This window comes from Triplophysa rosa, linkage group LG12 (assembly GCF_024868665.1).
Source record: "Triplophysa rosa linkage group LG12, Trosa_1v2, whole genome shotgun sequence".
Classification (NCBI taxonomy): domain Eukaryota; kingdom Metazoa; phylum Chordata; class Actinopteri; order Cypriniformes; family Nemacheilidae; genus Triplophysa; species Triplophysa rosa.
The window spans coordinates 16,244,177-16,261,834 of NC_079901.1; the positions used below are offsets into that span (position 1 = coordinate 16,244,177).

Consider the following 17,658-nt stretch of genomic DNA (forward strand, 5'->3'; position numbering starts at 1 on the left):
TGTATATGCATTTTATCCTAAACGTTTCCAAGACCTAGACAACATATAAATCATGTAAGACAGATCACACAAGGTCAGATCAGCAGCAGATAGCAGTGTGCTTTCACCTGGGGACCGGGGCTAGTGCAAAAAGTTGTCAACTCTGGCGAAGGAGCAGGACCCAGAGCGCACCCTGGCCATCAGCTGCACACACTCGGTGGCCTGACCCAGAGCCAGCATGAGAGGAGGCTGCTTGGGCAAATTCTGAGATTCTGAATGAAGAGAAGACAACTATTAAACATACAGGAATTATCAAAATATTAATTTCATCCTAGTTAGCCCTCATTTATCTGCCTCTGTTACTATGGTTACATCAAAATTTGAGGCCAAGATAAAAATGTTTACATGAGGTTTTGTACGCGTTTAATCTCTGCATAAAACATTACCCAGAATAGCACTATTGAGAGCGGAGCAGATCGACTCTCTCTGCATGGGGTCCAACTGCTGGCCCACGGGGCAGTTCCAGGGGTCTGAATACGCCAACAAACTGAATGCATCCTAAGACACACAGACACACATGTACACATGCCAGCAGGCACAGAGGCTTCAAGTGTACTGCTACCCGCAGAGCTAATGACCTTCACACTTCCAATGTGTCTATTATCATCAGCGACAAACAGAAGAAAGTACCACAGCACAGGAGTCTGAGTAATACAAGCTCTCCAAAAAGTGGAAAGATTTGCTTTGTATGCTCATATTTGATAGACACAATATTAGGTCCAGCCAGACTACATCAGCAATATTTAATAAAGAAAAAAGTGGTCACAATCTTCATCACAGGGCTCTCTCTTATTATGTTGTTCTGCTAAATAAATTTCAACCAATTGATCTGAATAGTTTCCTTAACATTGACTGCATTTATATGCGCACCAACAATGAGATTATTTCCAATAATCAGAGTAATCGCAGTAACATGTTTACGTGACTTGAGAACACCTCTTTGCTCCAGTTTACATGGAAGTTTTATTAGTCTGGTTATATGCTATAATACAGAGCACAAACGATGCTCTCGGATACAGTAGGTGTGTGTTACTGGCTATAGTTTTAATATATTCGCGTGAATCTCGTCAAATACAAAACACCGCTATGTGGATGTAGGCCTATTTTATGGTTATTCGGCGCCGTGATGAATATAGAAATGTGATGGAAAATGTCTCTGCAACGGGGCTGTACGTTCATCGCGTTCGCGCCGTTTCTGTACAATGGTAAGGAGAAAAGACTGCTGACAGCAAGTTGAGTTGACGGTTAAACTTCGGACTGTCATGTTTACCATGAATTTGCGCTTAAGGTGCGTGACAGAAGCACATGCACACCTTGATCAGAGCAGCATAAATGCGATTAAGGTGTTTATATGCGTTCATATTACGATTAAAACCGGCGTACGCCACATATGTTACTTCGATTATGCTTACTGCGATTATGAGCTTTATCACATTATTTAAATCGAATGATTGCGTTTACATGAGGTTAAGTGTAATCGCAGTATTGCCAAAATCCTATTATAATCGCATTATGAGGGTGAATGTAAACATAGTAGGGGTGTAACAATACACTTAGCTCACGATTCAATACAATACACGCTACAGGGTTTACGGTTATGACTACATCGCGATATTTGTAAAAAAAATTATGTAAGTGACACTTGATTGACAGATTTTCCCCAAAACATTAACAATTTTTAGTAACACTATTTTGTTAAAGAATTTACAACATTCAAGGTTTAATTTAACCATTTTTATGTAAACTAATAAAAACTGAAAAGATCTGTCACTGAAAAATAAAACTGAATTTTAACATAAAAATATAAAAAAAATATTTCATTTAAAAATATTTTGCCATAGCTCTACGATACATATCTTAATAGCTCAACGATAAATTTTGTTATGTTTTAATATTGCGATATACGATACTTTGATATATTGTTACACCCCTAAAATAGTCATTGTTATTTAGTCTTAAAGGGACAGTTCACCCAAAAATGAAAATTCTGTCTTCATTTACACACCCTCAAGTTGTTCCAAATCTGAAAAGAAAGATATTTGGAAGAATCCTTGCAACCAGTTCTTGGCCACCATTGACTACCATAGTAAAAAAAAGAAGATATTTTGAAGAATGTAGAAAAGCAAACAGTTCTGGGGCACTTTTGACTACCATTGTACATTTTCCTACTATGGTAGTCTATGGTTGCCAAGAACTGTTTGGTTACAGGCATTCTTCCAAATATCTTTCTTTGTGTTCATCAGAACAAAGGAATTTAAACAGATTTGGAACAACTCCAGGGTGAGTAAATGATGACAGAATTCTTATTTTTGGGTGACCTGTCCATTTAATTTCAGGTTTTCCATACGTATGGGAACTCTGTCCACTTCTTTCCCTCATCTTCTCCTACCTGCAGCATCTTTTTGTGAGAGGCGTTCTTGCCGTACTGGCGACAGAGCTGTTCACTGAGGGCCTGAAGCTCTCTGCCAAACTGGATCATCCTCTCTGTGGCTGCCTGGTTTCCTCCACACAGCTGTCTGGAGCTGCAGCTGTCATCTAGCACACACAAATATGCTCGCATAGTTAAATTGCCCGCATAGATGTTGTGGTAAAAATGTTTCCTTTTTTTATTTTGCTTGCTAAACTCACCTAGCTCTATTTTATTCATTAGCAGTTATGTTTAATGAGCCAGTGAAACAGTCATTGGGGATATAAATACTGCCAAGAGTGCGTGAGTTTGTGTTTGTTTATTCTGTGATTTAATGTCATGCCAGCTCCTTGAACTAACAACGTGGACAAAAATGAGCAAACAGTACGAAAATGGCTTCAAAGCAAAGTCACATGCAAACATCCAAACAATCATAAAACATAACAAGATAACTCCACAGTGGATGTCAGGCTACTATTAAAAACGACAAGATCATTTTTTGAAGATTTTTTGTAACCTTGGAGAGCAAAAAAACATTTAATGGGCTGAATTATAGAAGAGCTGAATTTAGAAGCTCTCATGGGGAAATGAAAGAACGGCAGAGAAAGAACCAGTCACACCAAAATGAAGAAAGAATAAGAAATAAGTAAAACACAAAAGAGTTTCTGAAGAATTCTCAGACATTCTCGTCAGACATTCTCATCAACATTCGAGCGAGTTCTGTACCTGCTACTCCATTGCCAACGCTGCTGTCATCCGCCTGCAGGATCTCTTGATGTTTATATGTTCCGTTCATAATTCGAGTCGAGCTCTCTGCCACGCCGTTGCTGTAGTGTTCTGCCTCAATCTCCATCTCACTGTCACTGTCAATTCACAGCCAAAAACAAAGTTGGCCCCCGTCATATGAAACAAAGTGAATTCTATAGACACTTTTTGTTCAGCCTATTCAATGATGAATTATTTGTTTTATTACATACATACTATTATTTTTGAAGTCACATATATTGAAGGTCATGGATTTGGTGAAATTTAAGACGGCACAAGTTATGTTTAAAGCGAGACATAATCTGCTTCCGGAAAATTTACAAAAAATGTTTAAGGAAAGGCAGGGTGGGTATAACTTGAGAGAAGGATTAAACTTTAAAAAACTTCAAATAAGAACAACTTTAAAAAGTATGTGTATTTCCATTTGTGGAGTAAGGTTGTGGAATGGTTTGGAGCAGGTGTTAAAACAGTGCTCGAACAATGAAAGGTTTAAAAGGTTGTATAAAAAGTATTTATTTGAAAGATATATAAAAACATAGAGGTGAATGTGAAATGTTGATGTTATTTTGTCTGATTAGAATGTAGGCGATGTTGCATTGCGATACATTTGTTGTTGTTTTGTTTGGTTGTTTACATTTTTTGAGAATTTTTGTATAGACTCAAGGTATTGGAACTATGTGGATGTGTAAAATGGGGCAGGAAATTAATAAGCTTTCGCTTCATCCTGCTCCGTTTCGGACTTACTTCAATTTTGTTGCAGATTCCTGTGATTAAATGTTTTATGTATTTTGTTTTTGTTACACGGCAACATAGACTCTGTGTGTGTTTGTTTTATATATATATTTTAGGGATACACCGAATGTTCGGCCACCGTAAATGTTTATGACTATGTGAAATGGCCGAATAAATTTTACCGAACATGACTCGTGATACGATCAAGCAGCAACCAGCGCAGAGAGAGAGAGAGAGAGAGAGAGAGAGAGAGAGAGAGAGAGAGACAGGCGTGCGCTTTATTACTGCAGCAAACATTTTGGCAGTGTGTGTGTGTGTGTGTGTGTGTGGAGCATTTTAAAGTGTCAGAGAAAGACACAGCACGGACAAGCCGCACGGAAGTAAATTTCCGAATGAAAGCGTCTTTACCGGTCGGTAACTTTACTTCAGACGGAAGCGGGCTGTCTGACAGTAGCCCCGCCGCTCGCGACATCCTTTGACATCATACAGTGGTCGCGTGCACACAGTTCCCTGTACTAAACAACTTGTCAAAGTATGCTCTGTCCATCCACGAGTGCACTTTCTGAGAGAACAGTCAGCTTTTGTGGGCGGAGTTTGGAGGAGAGACGTGAACTATAATGGTTGTCAGTCAGCATCAGTCAGAATTGCTTGCATTGGATGTTTTTATTTCTCAAATCATTTTGCAATGTAGCCTATCATAATCCAACAGTTTTAGTTTATTCATATTTTTTGCTTATAGGTTTAATGTGGAATGACAGTTTTTAATGAAGTGTTTTGTTGTAGGGTTACAGAGTAACTTATATTACATTCTTTTAGCAGTCACTTATAGGCCTAATTAATATAGGCTATTCATGAAGGGAGAGGGCTCAATTTTTTGTTTGAATTTACTTTGTTTTGCTCAATTTTATATTAAGTTGTATTGTATTTTATTGAAAAGCAAGACAAATTATAAAAAGCACATTTTGACTATTCAGTTTGTGCAATAGTGAAAAGAATAGCTTAATAAATAGAAGAAATGCAAAAACCCATTTTCGGTGTTCGGTATTATTTGGCCTTCGGCCAAGTGTTTCACATCATGTTCGGCTTCGGCCAAGAATTTTCGTTTCGGTGCATCCCTAATATATTTTGTTCGAAATAAATCAATAAAACAATAATAATACTCATCACATAAACAACAATCACATTACACAGACCTGGTCTCCTGGTTGCTGGTGGCGCTGTGGGGCTGCGACTTGGTGGAGTCAGTGGAGTTTGACTCTGAGTAATTGACGGAGGACGGGGAGGAGGATGGAGAAGAGGAGGCGGAGCTTACACCTGTGTATTTGTTGTGGCTCTTATTTTTGTTAGGAGGGGTGACCCCGTTACTGCATGTGGGACTGTCTGCTCCTGAGTCACGAGGAGAGACAACCATTAGAACTATAAAGAGACGCTATGAATGAAAGTCTATTAGCTAAATTATGAAACGACATTATCCAGCCCACTGCTGTTCGAATGACTCAATAAACCATCTGTTTCACTTCTTATTACAAGTGTGTTCTTGAAGCAGGATATCTGAGCCCACAGAATTTTAGAGGAAGTTCTATGGATCCCCATGGGATCTGTGTTTCACAAAGTTCTACACAACTTGCGTTAGTTTTAAATTTGGTTTTGAATATTACAGTGTCTAAAGTGTGTGTTACCCGTGTTGTGCAAGTGAGTGTTGGTAGCTCCGTGCCGCGGGCTCAGGTTGGGGGAGCCGGGGTAGCTGTCCTGGGATTTAGGAGAGCGAACACTAAAGCACCGTACCTCACTGTCTGTACCATTCACCATCTCCACGAACTGCCGACACCTGAGGGAGGACAACAACATCACTGTTCAGACCGGATACCCCACATTCACCAAGAAACACTCAGGTTCAGACCTGCCAATCTATTAAATTGCCTGACAACCAGGTTTCTGTTATCCATTATGCCTCCTGACTGACATTGCAGGCTCAGCGATCCATTAAACCATGCGCTTGTCATTAAACCATGCGCTTGTCATTCAACTGTTCCTCATCACAGAGAGAGAGGAGTTAGCGCACTTCTTTCCACGGCGATAGACAAAACCAGAGCAGCACAATTTGGCACACTGTGACTATTTTGTCAAATATTGTGATTGTGAACAGTGATACGATAAACATTTAACACCTCAGACTGCTGTTGCCTAGATATCACGGCTGGAATTTATTATGCATTATTTATGCAGATCGCTAATGTACATCTTATATAAAATGACACACACTTAAGAGAGCAATGAAATACTAAAGTCTGAATAAAAACCTACATACAATTATTTGAAGAGTTTGGTCCCAAAACCATGTTTTTTATTATGTTATCATGTTTTTATTGTGTTTTATTGTGTTAGTTAGCTGTATGTTTTGAGTTACTATGGCTTAAATCAAAACAAACCAACTGCAGTTTGATTGATAATTGGAATGCACAACAAAAAACATCATTTTGGAACCAAACTCTTCATTTATACAGATCGCTAATGTACATCTTTTGGAAGATGAGCAACATCTTCAACATCAATGTACATCTTTTGGAAAAATTGAAATAATACAGTGTATATGTCATGGTCCTGCCTTCTTGTTTCTGAATTTCTAGTCGTGTGGCAGGATCGGGACGGAGCCCTTAGGTTTTATGTGAGAAAGCCATGAGTTGTTTGTTTTTTACATCTCATGTGCTTTCTCGTGTCTTGTCATTGGCCCCGCCCCTCTCGTTTCCTGTATTGCTTCCCTGCCGTGTCTAATGTTTCCCACCTGCCCTGTGTGATTATCCCTCGTTTGTCTTGCCTTTAAAATGCCCTCATGTTTCTTTGTCCTGTTGCTCGTGGATTGCGTTGTGTATGTACGTGTACCTTGTGCGTCCTGTATGTACAGATGTCCTGCTCCGTACCTTGTCCGTTGGCTTGTGAGTTTTGTGTTGTATCCTGCCGTGGTTTTATTTAAGACGTTTGGTCGAGTTCCTTAGTTTGGTTTTTGCGGTTTTAGTTTTCTTGTTTGCCCCACGTGGGAAGTCTTTTGTTTCATGTTTGTATCTTAGTTATGTTCCTGTTTTACACCCCCTCGTGGGTTTTTGTTTTGTTTATTTAAATAAAAGTCTTTTGTTTAACCCCTTCATCCCCGCTGCCTGCGCTTGGGTTCTTCGCTACGCGTTCCTTGACAGTATAATGTATTCTATATAGAATGTATGTGTTTTATGAAATTTGATTTATTTATTTCCCTCAGAATATTATCTAGCAATGCTATAGGGTACTATAGAAAGCCCTTATTCTTTTTAAGGCCCAGTTAATAGATAATCTCAAGACTATGAATCTCAGACCTGAATGTTTGTGTTGCATTGTGCTTTAGTGAGCCCAAGGGAACAGAAGACCTGCACCTTGCTTGAGGTTTTAAGCATTTCCTTTTGTGTTTCACACATACTGTAGAAACAAGCGTGCGCGCACACAGTGATGTCCTCAGAGATCTCAATGCAATTTATGTTTGTAGAAAAACTCACTTTAACATGAAGAGTAAATTGGGGTTGTGTTCTAGCAGTCCGGGGTACAACTGCTGTGTAGCATCAATAGCTTCTCCAACACGTCCTGCCAATACCAGCTTCTGTATTCCTGTGAAACATAAATTCATATTACACTTTTTATGTATAACTTTCCTCATGTACACTTGAATATTATTTTAAAATGCATCATTCTAATCATGTTGTCCTGTAATTTGTAATTTTGGCCAAATTCTGAGGCAGTATTGCATGCATCCTTCACTAAGAATGCAATCGCATAATGCACAAAAATGTCAATTCTCAATGTAAAATGTAAATCCATACTGAAATGTGCTGTTCAAACCGTTAAGAAAGGTAAGTTCGCTTTTAAATGGACAGTGATATGCTCATGAACGATGCGTAAAAAATCATCCGAGGCAATTTCATGCAGTTTTGTTTCAATAAATCATTTTGATCTGAGGAGGACATTTTTAGTTACGTTTTATTATGTTTTCATAGTACACTGAACTCAGTTTTTCTTAATATATCAAAGAAAATGAGATTCCTGATATTATGACCCTGTTTCCAGTCACATAGGCTTTGCCTTACTTTGTGAGAAACATTATACATAAGACTGAATGCCTCTGCCTTTCTAATGAAATGTGCTTTCAACAAGCTTTAGCAAACACATTGTAGACAGTCCAAAATAATTATGGTAATGACAAAGTGAACGTTAAATATTCAGTGTTGATAACCGTTCAAGGAACACAAAATAACAAACCTAGGAACCAAGTATTTAAATATAAATTCTTCACAGCTCAAGAAACATGTTTTTGTTTAATACCAGGGACATACACAAAAGAAACTAGATGTCTTACTCTGTCTGTTTTTTATTGAGGTTTGGTCCTCTTGAATCATGGTCTCTGTGGCTCTGGCAAAGGCCATCGCTGTGGCACAATACCCATGATGCACCAGGTAGCTGGACACCATGCTGTAAACAGCAACAGCAACAAAATAAAGATTATCATTGAAAGCAGAAACTAGCATGCAAACGGCGTTGCATTGCATACACACACACGCACGCACGCACGCACGCACGCACGCACGCATTTAATATCCTGACTATTTTCCAGGAATTTACCAAAGAACATAATAAAGTGGCGATAAAGCGATATCTAATACTGGCTGCTCACTTCTGTAGCACTGTCTGCCAGTCTCCCAGTCTTTCTCCGATAGGGAAGCGTGCGATCATGCTGTGGATCTTAGCTCTCCATTCGCTCATGTAGTCTTCAATGTCAAACACAAAAGGCTGTTGGCCGAAGTTAGCATCTACTATCTCTCCTGGTGTCTGTAGCCCTACTGTGGGGTACAGGTTAGGCTGTAATGAGACCAAGAAAAGGACAAAGAGAGAGAGCAATTAGATCTATAATTAGTTCTATGAATTCTGTCTCTTTAAGAGTGAAGAAAAGACTTACCGGGAGATCTGTGAACGCCACACCTACAAGAACACAAAAATTCAGAGCTGCTTAGTAATGTTGATTCAGAGATGTAGTACTAGTTACTGCATTACCTAGAACTAGTAGGTTTACTATGTAGAACAAGTCAAGAAACTTCAGTACTCAAGTTAATATGAAAGTAATAACTATTACCTAAACTGTGTCCATTCTTGGTGTAAAAGCATGTGTTATTGATAAGGTTTACGCAGCAGCCAATAACGTCACCCGTTGTAAAGGTTGGCCCGTACGGTTGGCCAGTCCCTGAGGAGCAAAAGGAGTGTCCGTCGTCACCATGATAACCATAGGAGTGCTTGTCCCAACCTGAGATGAAAGGGAGAAACAGAGTAATTAAGTAAGGAGCTGTTCCTTTCAAAAATTCCCAGACAGAATCTGCCTACTTTATTCTGCATTAATAATGATGGGAAACCTGTGGAAAGAATTTAAACAAAAAACAAAAATAAAAACCAGGTCATTTATTCACCCTCATACGAGTCTTTCTTCTGTGCAACACACAAAAAAATATTCTGAGAAATGTCTCAGTGGTTTTGTGTCCATACAATGGAAGTCAATGAGGGTCAATGTTGTTTGGTTACAACATTCTTCAAAATATCTTCTTTTTTGTTCTGCAGAAGAAAGAAAGACAAAAAAGAATATGTGGTAGATTATCAAGTGAATTCAAAGTCGAATTAAAAGCGCAGTTTGTAAAAAAAAGAGGGCACACATTCAAAACAGATATGTTCAAAACAACATCAACAACAGCGTAGCTTATGGCAAGCCGAATTAGCTTTTAATCATTCTCAGGATATGAATTTTTGATATCAACAATTCGATTTTTACTAGTAGAAATTATCATTCTTGATATCAAGAATGGAATTTCTACTAGTAACAATTGCTGTTTTTGATATCAGTAATTACATTTTCACTAGTAAAAATGTGAATTCTTGATATCAACAATGACGTCATCACTCGCAGAAATGTGTATTCTTGATATCAACAATGGCGTCATCACTCGCAGAAATGTGTATTCTTGATATCAACAATGACGTCATCACTCGCAGAAATGTGTATTCTTGATATCAAAAATTGAATTTCAACTAGTAAAAAACGTACTTTTTGATATCTGTAATTGCATTTTTACTAGTTAGATGCTACAATAGGCTGCCATTCAAATTCAATTTCAGATATCAATAATTCATTTCTTACGTGTTAAAAATCTTATTTCAGATATCAGAAATGCAATTCTTACTAGTAAAAAACATCATTTTTGATATCAACAATTGTGTGGTTACTAGTGCCAATGTCTATTCTTGATATCAACAATTGAATTACTACATGTAAAAATGCCAATTTCTGATATCAATAATTACATTTTCACTAGTGACAATGTTAATTCTTGATATCAACAATGTGATTGTTACTAGTAAGAAAGCCTTTTTAGATATCTACAATTACTCTCAGATTTATTGATATCTGAAATATATTTCCTGATATAAGAAATACCAAATGCAACATGTTAAAATTCATTTACAGATATCAAGAATGAGCATTTCAACTAGTAAAAATTGAATTCTTGATATCAAAATTGGCATTTTTACTAGTAACAAGTTACATTTTGATATCAAAAATGATGTTTTTTACTAGTAAGAATTGCATTTCTGATATCTGAAATAAGATTTTTAACACGTAAGAAATGAATTATTGATATCTGAAATTGAATTTGAATGGCAGCCTATTGTAGCATCTAACTAGTAAAAATGCAATTACAGATATCAAAAAGTACGTTTTTTACTAGTTGAAATTCAATTTTTGACATCAAGAATACACATTTCTGCGAGTGATGACGTCATTGTTGATATCAAGAATACACATTTCTGCGAGTGATGACGCCATTGTTGATATCAAGAATACACATTTCTGCGAGTGATGACGTCATTGTTGATATCAAGAATTCACATTTTTACTAGTGAAAATGTAATTACTGATATCAAAAACAGCAATTGTTACTAGTAGAAATTCCATTCTTGATATCAAGAATGATAATTTCTACTAGTAAAAATCGAATTGTTGATATCAAAAATTCATATCCTGAGAATGATTAAAAGCTAATTCGTCTTGCCATAGTAGCTTGATAATGCTGTGAAGGAGCGTGGACTAATGGGAACTGTCAACTCCACCACTAATAATAATAATAATAAATTGGACGTGAATGAGAAATCACGTTTATGGATGATGTAAAGTAATAAAGTTGGTAACACTTTATTTTACGGTGCCCTTGTTACGCATGTTACATTTATTTACTATAGTATTTACTATAAATTATGCATAATTACATGTAACTAACCCTGACCCAAACCCTAATCCTAATCCTAACCCTAAACCTATAGTAAGTACATGTAGTTGCTTTTTATTACTCAGTACTTAAATGTATAATTACACTGTAACACGGGCACTGTAAAATAAAGTGTAACCATAAAGTTTTATAAATGTTGTTTGATGACATTATTTTATTTCATTATAATGAATTAGACTCATTAGACGTAATTCATAAAATTAATTTATTACTATTTAGTCAGATGATCTAAAAACGATTACTGCTTGTTCAGTAAATATATACATGACACTCGTGCTAAATTAAAGATCGCGTATCACAGACAGTTTCTGCCAATCTCATATTAATCTTGAGTGCCTATGCAGTAGTATTGCATACGTCGTATCTTTGACAAGTATTTAGTTTGATCAAATTAATAAAAGAGAGATACAGCTGTAAGATTATTTCCGGAAAAACACGAGATGCTAGAGGTAAGACGAGTGGGATGGAACTACAGCACGAGCAAGCAACACATTAATCCCTTCGTGTTTTGTACATTATGCACGTACACGCCGATTGTCAACAAAACACAGACGTATGATTTAAACCCTATTCGCACGGGATTAGTATTATCTGGGGACCTCGCGTGATTTAGAAATGACCTCCCCACATCTGTATTTCATGTGGCGCATTCGCACGGGATAAATGAAGCCTGTGATTTTTGTCATGTCCTCGGTCTGATCAGGCCGATTTCTGTTATTTTCCTTGTGTGTGTGTTTGACAGTTCCCCATATGCGCGTCCCTGCCCCGCCCTCCTTGTTATCCCATTCGCCTTCATTGAAGCTCACCTGTTCCCTGTTTGATTAATCGCTTCTCCCTCTATTTTAGCTTCTCGTGTTCTCTCGTCCTTTGTCAGATCGTTGTGTGTAATTCACTGTATGCACGCCCTGCTGCTTACGTATTTCCGCCCATATCTCAGTTTTACGCGGGCTTCCGGTATAGCATTCTCCCACAGCAAAACGAGGTCCTAGAGTGGTCTTTTTCCGCATATTCCCATATTATATTCGCATATTTTGATTACCTAGCGATTTCATTTAACTATATTATATTATATATACAGTATATATTAACTTTTGTTGCATACCTGTTTTATATATTTTATCAATACATCGTTGTATTAATGAGTTCAAGAAGCTTTAAATACCTTCGTCGTGCAGGTGCGACGTCTCAATATTGCTGTGTCCTAACGGCAGCTCATTAAAACGCAACCATTGGTTGTAAGCACGCATTGATAAGCACGCCGGAAGCTAGATAACAACTGAGTCTAAACGCGGAAGTGGCCGTGCATAGAGTGAATTGCGCCACGTTTTGGCTTCTTGCTAATTCCTAGTCTAGTCTCAGTCTTGTCATAGCCGTGTCGTCTTGTTCGACCCTAGCAATATTCTCACGCCAACGATCTCATCTCAGACTCCAACGCTATAGTCTCTTGTTTTCCTGCCTTCTCTCATCTGCTCCACCTGCAGCGTGGGGATCTCATCGGACGATCACGTCCCTAGGAATATCTGCTTACTGACTTTCTTACATGTGTTCTCTGGCTAAATAAAACTTGTTGTTTGTCCTCGCAGTTGAGTTCGTTCTTGTTCATGACAGATTTTACTCAAATTTACTGACTTATTTCCCGGATGTGATGGCAAGGCTTTGCATATAATTTGTATAGCCTATAGTTGTATGGTGATATCCGGTACCCGGTCAGCATTTAAAACCCGTGATCGCGAACCGGACAGATCACCGCGATCGCGGGTCTCAAATGCTACGAGAGTTTCCATGATAAATAAACAAACTGGAGACTCATGGTAACTTATGGATATGACCCAGCACCCGAAATAATACCAAAACACTTCAAAACAGCCTCCATTATTCGCAAACGGTGGATAAAACCTTGAAAAATGATATATGAGCCCCCCCAAATCACAGAGATGCCGATTCGCACAGGACTAATATTATCACAGGACCTCGGTGTTCGTCAAAATATGGTATGTAATTTGTGGGGGAATGTTTTCTTTACAAATTACAGACATGGCCGATTCGCACGGGATTAAGATCACAGACAACCTCTGCAATTATTACAAATGACTAGAGGTCCCTGGGTAATACTAATCCCGTGCGAATAGGGCTTTAGTTTAGTTTGATTTACCGCATGCAGTTCATGTCCGGCATCTTTTAGCACTGGGACCACGCCATCTATCAGTTTCAAACGATTTCCAAATCCAGCGTTATAACCACCGTTTATATAACATCCATCACTGAAATGCAGTAAACAAACAGACACACCTAAACTTCACTATCGCAAGAGTAACGAGCTGCAGTGCAGTGCAGTGCAGCCCATCTTGACGCAGCGCAGATAACCTTGATGGTAAGCGGGTCTCGCTCGTCGGTTGGCTCTTTCGCCTTCGCCTTGCAGTGCTTTTGGCTAATACGACACAGGGATCCAGAATTAGAAAAAACTTTCTGAAACAAGTTGGAGTGCTGGGGGAGTGTATCAAGTACAGAAATACTACGTCATACGTCCAACTCTTTTTTTAACAAGTTGACCATGTTAAGCATGAGAAGCCTGCACGTTTAACAGTGTAAAGTCGTCAGAATGCATGACATAGCATGATAGCTCCGCTTTAAGAAAAAGACATTCAAACAATAAGACTAACCTTGTTGATCCGATATAATAATCATACGTTTTCTGTCAGTAAAGGAATCTAAACAGTTGCTCACCTGTCTAGTAAAACACATGCAAGATCAGCGTCTCTGTCTAGTAAAAATGTCTTTGTTGAAAGAACCAGCTGCAAACAGTAAAGAATAATTGTGCTCCATAACGACTGTGCAAAACAAGATAGTTGCTTGATAGACGCTCCAAACTAATACTTTCACATCCATCTACGAGACTGTGTTGTCATGGTTTCTACAGCAGTAAAAGCGGAAACCGAGGGTAACGCCAGAGACTGTGTTATTAGGAAGATGCAAGGTCTGTAGAAAGCTTAACGGCTTACACGAATCACGTGAGGCACCTCAGCCAATCATATAACAGCCTCTAGTCTCCTTTCCTGCATTCCGCTGAAGCTTGCAGGCTTTCCATCTAGTGTCTTTGGTAACTCGGATATGACGCCATTGACAGGCGACTGCCAGACATGGCCCATGTCACTGGTTAAAATGACAATTTTTACAAATAGTTGGAAACATTTGAGATATTGTAAGTACTCAACTGAACAAAATATATAACACTGGCCTAGTGGTTTTTGGACATTTTAAGGCAAAAAAGTTACAAACTGCAGCTTTAACAAAATTAAATCATATCATACACAATTATGAAACAAGTACAGCTTTTTAAAGGTAACACAAAAATTGTAAATCCGTCCTGAAGTTCATTTTGGGAGCAGCTGGCCGATTTAAAAATTTACACATGTAAATTTTAGAATCACCAGTAAGCCACATAATGCCACAAACCAGCAAGAGGAGGAGCCAGCCGGTCTACATCACTGACCGCGCCTGAAGTCTGACTCAGCTTCATAGACACAAATACAGGGCTGTACGTTAACTTTTTTTTTCATATAGCACCGGTGCTACAGAGGTTTAAGTTTTGTAGCACAGGACAAACAGTTGTAGCACAAGTATACGTCTGTTATCATCTTTAAGAAAACACAAGTGCAGGTCATCACATAAATAGACAGGTAACTGAAAAAGGACATCAACGTTATACAAATGAATAAATTAGGGCCATTTAATTTTTTGTTTTTACCAAATTCGTCTTTTCCTATATTTTCAATGCTTTACTATACTGTAGAGTAGGAAATACTTTTGTCCATAAAAATACTGTATACTATAGTATTTACCACAGTAAATGTCAGTAAAATTCTTGTGTACCATGGTATATTTGAACCTTACTATAGTAAATACACTGCCCGTCCAAAAAAAAGTCACACTCTAATATTTCGTTGGACCACCTTTAGCTTTGATTACGACACGCATTCGCTGGGGCATCGTTTCGATAAGCTTCTGCAATGTCCAGAATGTCTATTTTTTCCCGTCCAGATTTGCATTAATTTTTCACCAAGATCTTTTATTGATGATGGGAGAGTCGGACCGCCGCGCAAAGTCTTCTCCAGCACATCCCAAAGATTCTCAATGGGGTTAAGGTGTGGACTCTGAAGTGGCCAATCCATGTGTGAAAATGATGTCTCATGCTCCCTGAACCACTCGTTCACAATTTGAGCCTGATGAATCCTGGCATTGTCATCTTGGAATATGCCCGTGCCATCAGGGAAGAAAAAACTCATTAATGGAATAACCTGGTCATTCAGTATATTCAGGTAGTCAGCTGACCTCATTTGGGCACACAACGTTGCTGAACCTAGACCTCCAATCCAATGGGAGGCTCTTACTTATTTGTTTAGTTAAATCCAGGTGGTGACTCTTTTTTGGACGGGCAGTGTATTAAAGTACACTATAGTGTTTACTACAGTTTATAAATTTACTACAAGTTAATTATTTTATCATCTGGTTCAAATTAAGCAGACTTTTATTTTGGCGGGTCGTCGCAAAGACGCTTGAGCTTCATTGTGTAGCTTCACTCAAACAGTGAAATGCTCGTAAAATAAACTTAGAACAACTCTGTGGATGAAGTTCATGTGTTTATGTCCTCGTATAGTAAGATACTAGTGATACTAGACACTAGTGGTACTTGAAGAGACCCCGGTGGTACGTGACGACGACAGAAAATTAAAAACTCTATATATTAATGTACATTTCGTGTTTTAAATACAATTTAAACTGTTTAATACATGATTGATAAATATGAAATATATCTCAGCTCAGCCTATTTGCAATTTTAAAATAGTTGTATGAATTATTGTTTATTTATCATTGGTCGATGCAACTCAGGCACGTGACAGGCAACTCAAACACAGAGTGGGAGCAGACAGGCGTTTGTGAGTCCGTCACTCTCTCTCTTCCGACCAGCTGCGTGCAAATTGAGTTTCTTATTTATTTCTGCACTTGAACCGCTGTTTAGAGCTGTTGTACTTGTTATTGCTGTAAAGTGCTAATTCAACATGTCAGCATCTACTCGAGGTTAAATCAATGAAGCGAGCGTTGTGATTTAGTTTTGACGCACCGCTTTGACAAAAGCCGCTGCAGTAAAGTGTAAGTCTCTGTTTGTTATATACAGCTGTTCTCTTGATGTTTAAGTATACGTGTATTTATTTGTCTTCCATTTTAAATATTCTTTCCACATTGTTTGTGGAAGTTTATAGTCTTTCTGCAAGTCCCCACAAAATTGTTTTGTGTCCACTATTACTGCTGACTAACTTGAAAAACATGGAAAAAAACACGTTATTTAGTTTGAAAACAGCAGGTAAATAAAAAAGTGTTTGTATTGTTAAAAATACATTAGAATTGGAGGAAAAGGTGTAAATAAAAGATTTGTTTAATTTGTGTATTACGATTAGTTTAAGTGTTTATTCATATTATTTTCTATGGCGGTCATTAACTGGTACTTGGAACAACTAATTTTATTAAAGGTGGTACTTGATCTGAAAAGTTTGAGAACTTCTGCTCTAGATCAATGGACTTGATGTAGCCGGAAAACAAGTTTTAATAGCAAAAACTATATAAAAACGAAAATAAATAGTGGTGTGCCATTAGTTAACCTCACACACGAACAAGCACAACAACAAACGCACTTCACACAAACAAGCAGCTCTGTCTAATGCACCTGGCAAACTATATCGCACGCGTGCTACACTTTTAAACTTATTCATAGCACAGAGTGACTGATTTTTTCGTAGCATGTGCGACATATACTGTATGTCGCACTGTACAGCCCAGTACAAATATAATTATATGATAACAAATGGTATTTGTAATTATATTTTCAGTCATCATGTGGTTTTGAAAGAGAGTAAACAACTGAATTCTCTGAATGACAAACTGAACAGATGCAAACAGTGATGAAAGAGAAAGTGTGGGCGACGGGGGTTTGTTGTGTGGGAAGCGGTGTGGTATTAGATTAATCTGTAGAGCCGTGCAGGCAGGGTTATTACGGCTAAAGCCGGGCTCAGTGTTCCCTTCATGCTAATGAAATGGGCAGGGCTCCAGTATAGGATCAGAGACACGGAGGTCAACAGGGAGCGTAAAACCATTACACTTAAATTGCACGCATGCATACACAAATGCAGACATGCTTAGTGACAACACAAGCTTCATTTGAAAAGCACCATCATACATTCTTGATAGATGACACGTGTCTGTAAAACTTATTTGACTGATTTACAAGAATTTTGTTTTTGATAGGGAGTCTCTCAATATATTTGGAGTACACATAATCTTTTGTCATAAGTAGGGCTGTAGCTATCGATTATTTTAGTA

At 38.0% G+C, this 17,658-nt stretch overlaps 1 protein-coding gene across 1 annotated transcript in view; it reads right to left on the bottom strand.

Moving 5' to 3' along the window:
* Nucleotides 1-17,658, bottom strand: part of ranbp10 (RAN binding protein 10) — a 37,729-nt gene that overhangs the window by 3,928 nt on the left and 16,143 nt on the right. Inside the window, exons 4-14 of the mRNA XM_057348174.1 lie at nt 9,090-9,257; nt 8,916-8,938; nt 8,634-8,818; nt 8,319-8,431; nt 7,465-7,573; nt 5,623-5,771; nt 5,137-5,329; nt 3,173-3,309; nt 2,429-2,574; nt 426-537; nt 108-251 (exon numbers count right to left, since the gene is read on the bottom strand). Of these exons, the coding sequence (XP_057204157.1) occupies nt 121-251; nt 426-537; nt 2,429-2,574; nt 3,173-3,309; nt 5,137-5,329; nt 5,623-5,771; nt 7,465-7,573; nt 8,319-8,431; nt 8,634-8,818; nt 8,916-8,938; nt 9,090-9,257 (1,466 nt within the window). The 3' untranslated portion in view covers nt 108-120. The remainder of the gene's footprint in view (nt 1-107; nt 252-425; nt 538-2,428; nt 2,575-3,172; nt 3,310-5,136; nt 5,330-5,622; nt 5,772-7,464; nt 7,574-8,318; nt 8,432-8,633; nt 8,819-8,915; nt 8,939-9,089; nt 9,258-17,658) is intronic.